Raw genomic sequence first — 13,521 nt, 5'->3', positions numbered from 1 at the left:
GCGATTGCTCATAGTCGATCAAAAGCGGGTCTGGCAAACATTTCAACACAATACCTGACGACGCTTAATCGCAATCCGCGAGACTCTTTGCGCCAAATTGTGATTGTTGGTAAAACCTAGATCCGTAATTACTCACAAGAGTCAAAACGACAGTCGAAACAATGGACAAAGACTGATGAAAGTTGATAGAAGCAGGCAAAGACCATTTCATCATCTGGTAAAGTGATTGCCACTGTTTTTTCTAGGATTCCTAAGGAATAATTCTATAGATTACATGGAAAATGGCAGAACAGTAACTGGGCCCTATATGTTTCATTGTTGGATCGACCGAAACTTGCATGGGCTGAAAATAGACCACAGTTAGTACACAAAAAGTGCTATTTTTCCAGGATAATGCACCATCCCAGACATCAGTGATAACAGGAGCGCAAGTGCATGAATTGTGTTCTGAATTAGTTCCTCATCCACCCTATTCAGCAGACCACCAGGTGACTTCTTCCCGTTCGCTATATTGAAAGTAAACGAGCGAGGTGGCGCAATGGTTATCATTCAGGCCTCGCATTCGGGACGACGGTTCAAACCCGCGTCCGGCCTTCCAGATTTAGATTTTTCGTGATTTCTTCAGGAAATTGCCGGCATGGTTCCTTTGAAGGGGCACGGCCGATCTCCTTCCAGATCCTTGACACAATCTGAGCTTGTGCTTCGCACGTAGTGGCCCCGATATTGACGTGACATTAAAATCAATCTTCCTTCCTTTCTGTACTTTGGCTTGCTGGAAATAAGTTTTCATCAAATCATTGACAGTTGCCGTCAATGGGTATTTTTTGCAGTAAATGAGTATTTTGCAGAGTTTGACACAATCTGTATATCTTATAGGATGAACAATCTGGAGGGTCGCTGGACCATGTGTATATCCCTGGAAGGAGACTATATCGAAAACTAAAATGAGTTGTTTACGAAACAAACTTTTTTCCAGACTTATCAAATCACCCTCGTTCTACTAGTAGTCATGTAACACATTGTAAGACCAGCGGTTTTATAAATGTCCTAACTGACTTACACCAGAGAGATGTGCCACGACCTACTACTGACTGTCGGTTTGAAAACCGACAGTAATTGCTGCTGTCAGTGAATCCGGTCCATATCAACCAGTTGTCGAACAATCATTGAGAACGAGACTGCATGGAATGGAAACTTGGAATCGGGTGCCTCGCAACCGACCAGTGCCCTCAGTGGCCACTGCTCTCATTAGCGTCACAAAATGTTCAAATGTGTGTGAAATCTTATGGGACTTAATATAAGCGTCACACCACCTTGTTTTATTTAAATGCATATTTGTTTATCTGTACGTCGTAACATTATGATTTCCATTTCACAGGAATCCCACACCAGATCCTGAAGATCCCATTTTGTCTGTGACATGGACTCCATTCAAGAAAGACAATCTCTGCTACTTGAACATAACAAAGGATGGACTGAGCGTCGAGAAGGACCTCATCAAGGAAAGGATGGATTTCTGGGACAAGCTCTACAGACTGAGAGCATGATTGTCCTCAAGACAAGCACCATGAAAAATGCTGCTATGCATTGCAGTGCTATTCCGTAGACTCAGAAGTAACTTAACTGATTTATGTAGTGCTGTAACAGATCCATTTGTGTATGCTGCAATCAATAAACGGAATTCCATTTGAGGAAGTCTCAAGACAGTAAAAAAGACTCAGAATCTGACAAAACCAGAAAACTTTTTCAGATCATTTATTGGAGACATTGTCCACGCTGAATAAGGTTTACCTCCTCACTAATGTTCTCTCACTCACACCTTCAGAAAGAATATCTTCAAAATTGTTACATCCTTTTTATGAGTAAGAGTAGTACACAAGTTAAACCGATCTGTAGCAGTGATGTTTAAACAGTACAACATGACCTTTTCTTTTGAGGCATCTGTCTTCTGACTGTTTTGATGCGTTCCACAACGAATTCCTCTCCTGTACCATCCTCTTCATCGCAGAATAGCACTTGCAACCTATGTGCCCAATTATTTGCTGGAGGTATTCCAGTCTCTGTCTTACATTCGGTAGATCATGTAACTCTACTTAACTTTCACTCAGGATAGCAATGTCATCAGTGAATCGTATCATTGATATCCTTTCACCTTGAATTTCAGTTGCACTCCTGAACCTTTCTTTTATTTCCATCACTGCTTCTTCCGTATTCACATTGAACAGTAGGGACGAAAGAGTACATCCCTGTCTTACATCCCTTTTAATCCGAGAACTTCGTTCTTGGTCGTCCACTCTTATTTTTCCCACTTGGTTCTTGTAGATATTTTATATTGTCCGTCACTCCCTAAAGCTCACCGCCAATTTTCTCAGATTTTTCAACATCTTGCACCATTTCACATTGCCGAACGTTTTTTACAGGTCGACAAATCCTCCATTTTATGTTACCCGTCACTCCCTATAGCTTACCACTATTTTTCTCAGAATTTTCAACACCTTGCTGCATTTCACGTTGCCAAACTTTTTTCCAGGTCGGCAAATCCTATGAACATGTCTTGATTTTTCTTTAGTCTTGCTTCCATTATCAACTGCAACCTCAGAATTGCCTCTCTGGTGCCTTTACTTTTGCTAAAGCCAAACTGATCATCATCTAACACATACTCAATTTTCTTTTCCATTCTTCTCTATCAAAATCTTGTAAGTAGCTAGGATGCATGAACTGTTAAGCTGATTGTGCGATAATTATCGCACTTGTGAGCTGTTGAACCCTTCGGAATGATATGGATGATATTTTTTTACGAAAGTCAGATGGTATGTCGCCAGACTCATACATTCTATACACCAACGTCATCAGCCGTTTTGTTACCACTTCCCACAATGATTTTAGAAATTCTGCATTTAACAGTGGAATTTACGTTTCATTCTTAATGTTACCACCCTTGCTTTTGATTTCACCGAACGTCATTTTCACTTTCCTATATGCTGAAACAGCCATTACGACAGTCATTTCTTTTCCGACTTCTTCACGTTTTTCGTCCAGCCATTTCGTCTTAGCTTCCTGATCTTCCTGTTTACTTCATTCCTTAGCGACTTGTATTTCTGTATTCCTGAATTTCAATTAACATTTTTGTACTTCCTTCTTTCGTCGATCTGTTACCCATGGTTTCTTCGCAATTACCATGTTTATTCTTTATAACTTCGGTGATTATGCTTTTTAGAGGTATCCATTCCTCTTCAACTGTATTGCCTACTGAGCTACTCCTTACTGCTGTATCTATAGCCTCATAGAACGTCAAGCGTATCTCGACATTCCCTAGTTCTTCCGTATGCCACTTCTCTCTTATTGATTCTTCCTGACTAACCTCTCAAACTTCATGACCTACAACTTTGCACACCAATAGTTAATGCCTAAGATTATTTAATGAAACTTGTGTCCTTCTTGTCAACCGCTAACTAGTCCATCAAACTCCATTAATTATCTTCACCACCCAACTGTCCCTCTGTTGTCGGTTCCTCTTAGTGTAACACACAGATTAGTCTCTGTGGACATAGCCCCCTGAAACAGAAAATATAGATGCAAATATTATATAAAAGTTTACATATGACATACAACGTAGATGACATAAATGAACGGAAACATCACGTTAAGTAATGTACGAAACAACATTCATCACACGTTGTCCTATTCCTGCGTCATCTGGCTCAGTGCTAGTCACACATCGGACTACGAGAATTAATATATCCAGAACGAGCGATACCCAGATCACAAGAACCAAGAGAAAAAAGGAGTGACACTACCGAAATATTGTATTGTAGATTGTAGAGAGATCCAGTACGTTACAAAAAATGTTAAACTGTTGAAATGAAACTGGTTTTTAGGACATTTATATTGAGACTGGCTTCGAATCCTGAAAGTGTGTAAATCAATGTCCGGCTAGCTTTATTTCCGTTTTTCGATAACTTGTTGGCTGATGGGTAATTTCTTTACCTGTATAGGGGGTTCCTTTCTTATAACACTAATATCAAATTACTATTAATCTAAAAACTTTCCGTTTCTGCAGAGATTCGATTGTAGTAGGTATTACACTTCACACGCAAACTTGTTTTCTTAAACAACTGGGAGATAAGGAATTAAATTGCTGACGCTGAAGATAAGAAGCATTTCAGGAGTTTGTAAAAATTATATATACCTGTATATTATAAAAATGTTTTTCAGATGCTCCACATCTCTTAAAGCCACTTGACCTATTTCAGTCAAACTTGGTGCACATATTAGTCATTGTACGGAAAGAATCCCCGTGGGGGTAAGATCCACGTAGCTATTGAAGGGGTGAGGGTGAAAAAGCAGTTTAAGTCATGACACAAATACTCTGAATTTATTCATACAGCATTTGAGAACGAGAGCACTTAGTGGCTTGCATCGAACTTTATACTCGATTTCAAATCTTTACGAAACTTTCTCGCTGAGAACCTTCACAAAATGATGAAAACACAAAATTTTATCGCTTACTTGATTTTCGCCCTACTGTAGTGGAACTACCGCATTAGGCACAACGTTTTAATTTGTTACTTCTTTACTACTAACCGTATTCACGACACGTTTTTCAGACATTGTTACATGAACCGTTGAATGTATCTGCAAAACTATATCATTGTATGACAGCTACTTCAGGACATATGACGTCATAAACATTCAGATGCGTGAAAAACTGATGCACCATGCATGACATTTTCATTTATTACGTCCTTATTACTAACTTTTTTTCCCAGCACATTTCACTGGTCGTATCTAAATATACCACTGAACGTACCTCCATATTATATCGTTGCAAGACACCTTGTTGGAGAAAGGTGACGTCAGAAAGTTTGAGCTGCGTAAAAACTAAACAGCTGGGTGAAATTCGCTGGAGAAACGGGTGAAATACGTGTAAATATGTTTGTTAACTATGTGAGACGTGCGTACCCTGGCAAAGCTGTGGGTAAAAAGCATCTGTTATAGCGCGGAATCGTTTGTAACCAAACTTGGTCCATATATTACCTGCTATCTGCACAGAACACAGTGGGGGTAAGAAGGATGCACCAGCTTCCAGTGGGATGAGATTGATAATTTGGTGAAAGAAGATGCGAAAGAGAAAATGGGTAAGGAGAGGGAAGGTGGTGATGGACAGAGATGGGGGAAGAGGAGTAAGTGGTCAACGAGGATAGGGGGAGGGAGGGAGGGAGGGAAGGAGAGAGAGAGAGAGAGAGAGAGAGAGAGAGAGAGAGAGAGAGAGAACAGGGAGGGAGAGGGGGTCAAAGAGAGAGGTGTGAGGAGGGGATGGTCGGAGAAAGGGGAAAGAGAAGAGCAACAGAGAGGTGGGAGAAAAGGAGGAGAGAGACAGTGTGGGGAGGAGAAGGGCCAGAGGCAGACGGAGGAGAAGGTGGACCAACGGAAAACCTGTACAATGGTGCGTACTCAGCTGGTATATGTTGTAGTGAGTACATGGTTAAGGAGTGGAGCGCTGCGTTTATACAAATTTTGGAACACCTGATGGATCATCTTCCTAGCAGCGAGGGCATAACTGCACCAAATGATATCAACTGTAGAAGATTATCGCGAAAAGGACCAGCTGTGGATTCCGAAACTGGCTCTCAACTGTCAGCACGCACAACAGTTTATTTTCTGGCAGGAGGGAGGCTAATGTCATCTGTCAAGAACGCTGTGACTTACAAAGTGATTGTTTGGCAACGTCTCTCGTCAGTACAAAACATCTCACTAGTACCCTAAAAATTCTAAACTAATAGCGATAATTAAATCCGAATTTTGGGAGTGAAACATATATTACTTTATAATGAACTCCAAGCCTATAAGTGTTTCGATAGTCGAAAAATCAACTATATCTTGAAGAGGTGTAATAACATGATCACCAAACGATTTTAATTATTTCTAATCTCTTAGGACGTTATACTTAACAAGAAAATCTAATTAATAATAGATCAAAACTTAAAAAATTATATATTGCTGATTAGCGTTCGCCACAAGGACGCATACAAGACACCACCACGTCGTAACACATTTGGCAGCACAAATAAACAGAGAACCAGTTTACCAGTGTCAAGCTATTACTTTTTCTAATCTGGCCCAATATTACACTTCGCCACGTCGTTAAAGCGCTACTTACACTGGACAGCGCGCTTTACGAATAGCTTAGTACTAAGCAGCTCTGGATTTTTGGCGGTAGCCTTGCTGTTAACAATTAGTAACCTGTCCATGCTAAGGCGAAAAAACTGCAATATGCAATGCCTCAATCACTAATCAGGGGATAGCCCTATTCACCATTCATATCTTGCACTGTTATTTAACCTTAGCCTTGAGTAACAGAGCTGAATCGACGCTGTTAAGTATGGCTAGGATACTCGTAGCTTACACTAAAGAACCACATAAATGGTTGCTTTAATACATTTAACGAAATCAACAACCGTAAGCCTGGGTGCTAACGAGGTCCGCAGTAGCCAGTACTGAAGAAAGACTTACACTGAGGTGATAAAAGTCATGTGATAGATCCTTATACTCTTTCGGGCCCACTTTTGCCCGGCATAATGCTGCAAATCGACTTAGAATGAGCACAACAAGGCGCAGTAAGTCCTCCGCAGAAATATTGAGCCAAGCTGCCTTTGAATCCGCCCATAATTGTGAAAGTGTTGCCGGTGCAGGATCTTGTGCATGAACTGACCTCTCGATAATCTCCCATAAATGTTGGATGGGATACATGTCAGGCGCTCTGGGTAGAAAACTATTCACTTGAATTTTCCAGAACCTTCTTCGAAAAGGGAAACATTGTGGCCTGCTGACGTGGAGCATTGTGTTTCACAAAATTTCCACCTATTTTTGTGAATATAATGTCCATGACTGGCTGGAAATGGCTTCCAAATAGCCGAACATAACCGTTTCCAGCCAGCGATCGGCTCAGTTGGGCAAGAGGACCCAGTCCATTTCATGTAAATACGAACCGTATCATTATGGAGTCACCAGCTCGCGTAGTGCCTTGGGTCCTTAGCTTGATGGGGTGTACGCCACACTCGAACCCCACCATCAGCTAACCTCACCGTCAGCTCTTAAATGATATCAGGACTCTCCTGACCAAGCCACGGTTACCCAGTCGTCTAGGGTCCAATCGATACGGTCACGAGCCTACGAAAGGCACTGCAGGCGATGCCGTGCGCTTAGCAAAAGAACTCCCCTAGATTGTCAGCTACCACAGTCCATTAGTGCCAAATTTTGAAGCATTATCCTCACAGATATGTTCGTCTTACGTCCCGCATTGATTGCTGTTGTTATTTCATGCAGTGCTACTTGTCTGTTAGCACTGACAGCTCCATGCAAACTCCGCTGCTTTCCGCCGTTAAGTGAAGGGCTTCAGCCACCGCGTTTTCCATGGTAAGAGTTAATATCCGAACTTTTGTATTCTCGAAAGACTCATGACACTGAATCTGGGATATTGAGTTCCCTAACAATTTCCGAAATAGAATGTATAGTGAGGCTTGCTCCAACTACCATCCCGCGCTCAAAGTCTGTTAACGGCCGTAATCACGTCGAAAACCTTTCATGAATCACGTAAATACAAGTGACAGCTCCGCCAATGCAGTCCCTTTTATACCGTGTGTGAGCGATACTACCGCCGTCTGTAGATGTGCGTATCACTGCTAAATGAATTTTCTTATCTCAGCGTAAACCATCATTCGGGCACACCTGTAGTCTAACCTCAGCCAGCAGCCAGAACAATGTTCTGTTTACATATGTCTTAAATTTTATCCACGCACAATCAATACTGACTTCCATCTGGAGTGAAATGACGGCAGCAATCAATGTGAACACAATAAATTAAATTACTCATCGTTCACCAAACGCAGTATTACAAACAAGTAGCATCAACAGTCCACTAGGGCGCAACGAACTAAAGCGACCGCCACAGGAGCGATTTACAGACAATTGTTTCGCAGCCACGTTAGGAGAACTGTTCCAGAGCACGGGGAAATTGCGTATCCAATGCTCAGGTAAAGGTTCCATACCAGCGATGTCGTGTAGTAATAAGTTATGCACAACCTTATCTATGGCTCGTCGCTGGAGAGAATTTCACACGTAACCATAGTGACTTTAGTCCGTAGTTATACCGCTCTGTAAGGAGGGCATAAATTAATGCAGAACTTCGTCATACACAGAACATCATTAGTAACCCTGCCGTTAATAACGGGACTACGCCGTCTTGTAGCAAAAAGGCGCCAGCGCCTACAGGACACAACTTAATTAACAGCTGAAGCAACTGCCGAAAGCACCTACCAGATGCAGAAACCTCCCCAGCACGACATCCACAAATATAGGCAAAAAAACATATTGCGTGAGCCTGACCGTATATAAACAACATAAAGCACCGAATCGTGTCTCAGTTCAACGATGTAATAAGGACAGAAGCAAACTACAATGGTAATACGAGAGAGAAAGATCAAAGATGAAAAGCAGCAGTTTTAAAACGTATTTTGGAATACATCCTTCTCCATTACTTGAAATCCTAAAAGTAAAGGATAAGCAGTCTAAAAGTACACCCACAATTCAATTTCGCTGCTCGCTCTATTCCTCAACGTAGACACTAGAAGACTCAAATACTCACCTCGGTCCACAACCGTATGATCTAACAATCAACTGAAAAGACTTACTGGTGCAACGAATCCGCCTCTGGCACTCGCTACCACCAAATTGCAGGTGTTCTGCAGTGGTTATACGTCGTGCCGTGCGAAATGTATGGCGACGTCCACGCTGGGCGAGCGCGCCTCTACGACCCGGAACGCTCACGTGACAGCCGGAACCTTACCGCCTCAGAACATCACATAAACGGCGACGAACTGCGTAAACAGGACCATTCAAATTGGCGGAAGGATGTTTCGCTTCTGACACAGCAACTGATTTCTAAGACGCTGTCCACACACCAGATGTATGTTGCTGTTATGCAGAATTTGACAGCAAATAAGCGGACACGGACACGAACCGCTCAACTCCTTTATGAGAAATGGAATAGGGAGAACATAAGCAATAAAAGCTATACGAGAGAGAAAGATCAAATATGAAAAGCAACAGTTTTAAAGTGTATTTTGGAATATATCCTTCTTCATTACTTGAAATCCTAAGACAATAAATACTGTAACATCCAGTGTCCTCCTTTCCTCGCTCTTTGACATTTGTGAACAAATACATCTTTAGGAACTATCGATCGATCGATGTACTTTACCAGAGGAAAACAGCAAACAGGTTTAACGCACTTAGATCCATAGTTTGTTTCTCACAAGCTTCCAAAAGATACGTGGATTTCCTTAGAGAGGACATTCGAGCCTGATTATATATTTACTGGACTAAATTTCTTGTCATGTACATGAGATGCTGATACAACTGAGAAGATCTTTTTCCATCGAGAACAGTATTGAAGCTGCAACTTATAATTAAATCACAAATATTAAGCTGACTATTATATTTTATGTGAACCTGATAATGGACCTTAACAGTCCATGATGATGATGAACTTATTTTGCAGACTAATCGGAGAAGTGATATGCCGTTGTTCATTGAGCCGACTAGCTGCAATAAATTCTCAACGATTTTTCAACTACTGTGAAAAATAGTAGCATCCAACTACATATCACTAAATCTATGACTCTCATCAGCACTTAAAAATTACATCAAGAGCTATTTCTTATTCAGTAATGGACAACCGAAGGCACATGCAGGGTGTAAAAATACTACATACACTAAATTGTATAATGTTTAGATGTGACAAAAATGTCGCAAGTGTGCCATTTCCTCGCTAGGAATCCATAAGGTGCTAACGATAGCGATGTTCAGGGACGGTGTTCAAGCTGCAGTGCGATGAGCGATGAATATTACTTAGAGATGCTGCTGAGAATATCGTCTGTTTACATAAATACACAGCTGGTGTCTGCTAGCTAATGATTGTCTACCACGCTTACAGCGTCCTGGTTCACGTATTATGGCGGTATCTTCAGCCAAACGGGCAACTAGGTCTGCTACAATGTCTGTCGGTGTTTCGTTCACGAAATGCTGCACTTCTAGCTTCAAATACGAATCCATAGGAGCTCATCATCATTTCTAAAACGATATTCATCTTACGGCAATTTGAACACTGTCTCACAAAACCACTAGCGTTAATACCTTCGTAGATGCGATTTTGTCATATGATGACACGGTTGTCGACAAATGTTGATGGTTTTGAGACAGCAACCAGCCACAAATTTATTTCAAGTTCCTTTATTCAAAAGATACCGTTACCGGTTTCGAATCATTACGATCCATCGTCAGACGGTTTTCATTACAACATGTACTGCGTTTTTTTACTGATTAGTTATCCTAAAATATAAGCAATACACGTGAAATGTGGGTTTGTAGTACTTGTTTTCATAGTTTTCGTCCAGCATACAACATTTGCAGTTTTCGCCGCATTCACATCATTGCACACATAAACTTGTATAATTGAACACTTCAGATTTGTCAGTGATTGCATTTCTAACACATTTCTATCGTTAAACACGTAAATTGGTATCACTGAGCACTTCAGCTTAGTCACGGAACAGACTTCTGACATGCACCGCATGTTTTGATTGATACAAAGTGCTTACAAACATACGAGTGTCAAAGATGCTATGATATATCGTAATAATACAAAGATGGAACATGTCTGGAAAAAGATCGTATATTTTCATATGCAACTGAAACGCCTTTTACACCAGTACAGAAAGATATTGATTTTTTGACTATTACAGCGAATACTGCTACACTAATTCATTAATTATAAAGATGTTCCATGTCAAAGCTCTTTTACATATATATATATATATATATATATATATATATGTATATTTATATTTATATATATCATGAGAACTGTAGTAACAGATAAATTTGCTACTTGATCTGCAGAGAGGGTGGAAATTAATTTTTGGAAATCTTTCACGAAAGTGGTGTTAGCCAGCTCAGTTGTTTCATCAAGGAAATAGTCTGGGGTGCTGTTTCTTGTGTGTGTGTGTGGGTATTTCTATTTCTTCCAATATATTCATAGTGGTTTCCTTTACTGCTAGATGCATGATTTTTAAGTTGTTCTCAATGTTTCTCACTGAGTGGTTTTCTTCAGCAATATGGGCTGCAAATGCAGATTTGTTCAAGTTGACAAGCCTTAAGGCCTCAGTGTGTTCTTTGAATCTAACTTCTAAATTTCTGCCTGTCTGTCCAATGTAGAATTTAGATCATGTACCACATTTGAGCTTGTATATCCCTGATTTACTGTAGGTGCTCTTGGAGGTGTTTACATCATGGATTACTTTTTGTTGTAATTTATTATTTGTGGAAAAGCTGATTGTGATATTATTCTTTTTATATAAGTTCGCTATTTGGCATGATGGTATGCCTGTGTATGGGAGAGCAGCATATTTAGGTTTGGCTTTTGTGGCACACTGATTTGGTTTGGAGTGAATGTTGTGTGGATTGCTGTTTAGTGGATTTATGTTTTTTGTTTGCATTTTGTTGTGGAGTTTTTCTATTATTGTGGGTTTATATCCATTATTATGAGCAACTCTTAATTATATCGATTTCATTTTGTTGGTCTGTGTCACTCATTGGTACTTTATAATTCCATGTACCATGGCTCTGAAATATGCCATTTTTTGTTGGTGAGGGTGGCACAATGAGTTGTCAGTACTGACATTTGTGATGTTAGGTTTTCCGTTAATACTAAATTGATGTTTATGGTTACTATTGCGTGAGTTACATCACTATGCAAATCTATACCTCAAACATGTTTGTGACGTACCTATAATTATGTATTATTTATATTTTGAGATAACTAATCGGTAAAAAAAGAAAGAACATGTTATAATGAAAGCATGAAAGCAGTCTGACGATGAATCGTAATGATTCGAAACCGGTAACGGTACCTTTTGAATACAGGAACTTAAAATATACTTGTGGCTGGTTGCTGTCTTAACACCATCAACATTTACCTTCATGGATTCCGATTGAGGAAACTGTGATATTTCTGTAACGTAATCCTTTTATCGCCTCTAATCACTCCAGAATTTTGCATACCTAGTTTTTTTTCGCCCTATTTATTTCATACAACACGTGTTTCCAATTACTGTGCTGTCAGAGTTCCGAGCTGTACTAGTGACTTTTTAAGTAGGCCGTATCAGAAACCTACCGGGAAGTCGATCTTAAAAAGCATTCTAAAGAAAGAATTGTTTTTCAGTCAGCTATGGCTTTCATTTAATGTCAATAGCAGTGTGTCGTCACTACCTGTAGTGTTTCAATTTTGAACTCGTGGTCCAATTATACAACTAGGAAACCTATAACAAGTAAGTTTAACTGTGACTAACATAAAATATTAAGAATTTTTGCAAACAAAGTTATAAGACACGATGAGTATTTTTCTATACAGGGTAAACATTAAAGAAACCGACAAATTGCATGGGGGGTATTCCTGAGAAATGGAGGAACAAAGCTCGTGTGAACATGTGTCCGGAAAAGCTTCGTTGCCACAGTAGATGGTGCTGACCAACGAAAGTTCCTCTAACCACCTGCTGTGTTCTCCTAATGTGTTGCCGACTGTGTGATTGATGCAGGTTACTGTAAGCAGCAGAATGGTCCGGTTTCATGTCGGCAACAGGCCGAGATAGTGTTTGCGTACGACCAAGCACATGGAAAAGGTCGAGATTCACGACAACTATTCCAAAACAAGTACTCTCACAGTCACCAGCCACATCACACAGCATTTCAAGCCCTTTTTGGGCGTTTGTGTGGTCAGTGGTCCATTCAGATACATTAACGGGGAGGGAGGCGGTGGACTGTGAGTACACCAGATACGGTGGACCGAGTTCTACAGTATACGGAGATGAACCCTAGTAGAAGCTCCAGGTAAGGGGCTCACCAACATGGTATAAGCCAAAGTACGATTATGCGTATCCTGCATGACGACCGCTACTATCCCTATCACCTGTAACGAGTTGAAAATCTGTTGTGACGTGGAAGGAATGTAGCTCTGTATTGTGTTCCGGGACGATTCTGTATGGGAAGCGAAAGAAGGGCTAGATGAGATGTGAAGGGGGAGTAGAGATATCATGACTCCCAGCCGCACAAGGCATTACGGTACTGCAATAGCGAAAGTTGAAAATTGATGCCAGAAACGGTTTCGAACCCGTATGCTCCGCTTCACCAGAAGGGTCCACTTTAGCGTCTCGGCCACCCGGACAAACCTGCCGACCGATGCCAATTATCACCTTATCGCCCGCTGCATTGCAGCGTCCCTCGTTCTTTACATCTCCTACACCATAGGGATTGCAATGATATTTGTGCAAGTCCAACAAAACAGACGACACTCATAATCGATCGCGATGGCTCGATGACGTATGTTTGGATGCGGGTGCAGAAATATCAAGAATTTGCAAGTAGGTTTAATAGTCGAGAGATGCTGCAACGCAGCGTGCCATTAGT

General features: G+C 40.8%; 1 protein-coding gene across 1 annotated transcript in view; it reads left to right on the top strand.

The window, feature by feature from the left end:
- The window catches only part of LOC124595086 (juvenile hormone esterase-like), a 66,325-nt gene extending 64,634 nt beyond the window's left edge, over nt 1–1,691 (top strand). The window contains exon 10 of the mRNA XM_047133676.1: nt 1,379–1,691. Coding sequence (XP_046989632.1) covers nt 1,379–1,547 — 169 coding nt within the window. The 3' untranslated portion in view covers nt 1,548–1,691. The remainder of the gene's footprint in view (nt 1–1,378) is intronic.
- Nucleotides 1,692–13,521: the final 11,830 nt, after the last annotated feature.

This window comes from Schistocerca americana, chromosome 2 (assembly GCF_021461395.2).
Source record: "Schistocerca americana isolate TAMUIC-IGC-003095 chromosome 2, iqSchAmer2.1, whole genome shotgun sequence".
Lineage (NCBI taxonomy): Eukaryota > Metazoa > Arthropoda > Insecta > Orthoptera > Acrididae > Schistocerca > Schistocerca americana.
This window is presented reverse-complemented; position numbering and strand designations above follow the sequence as displayed.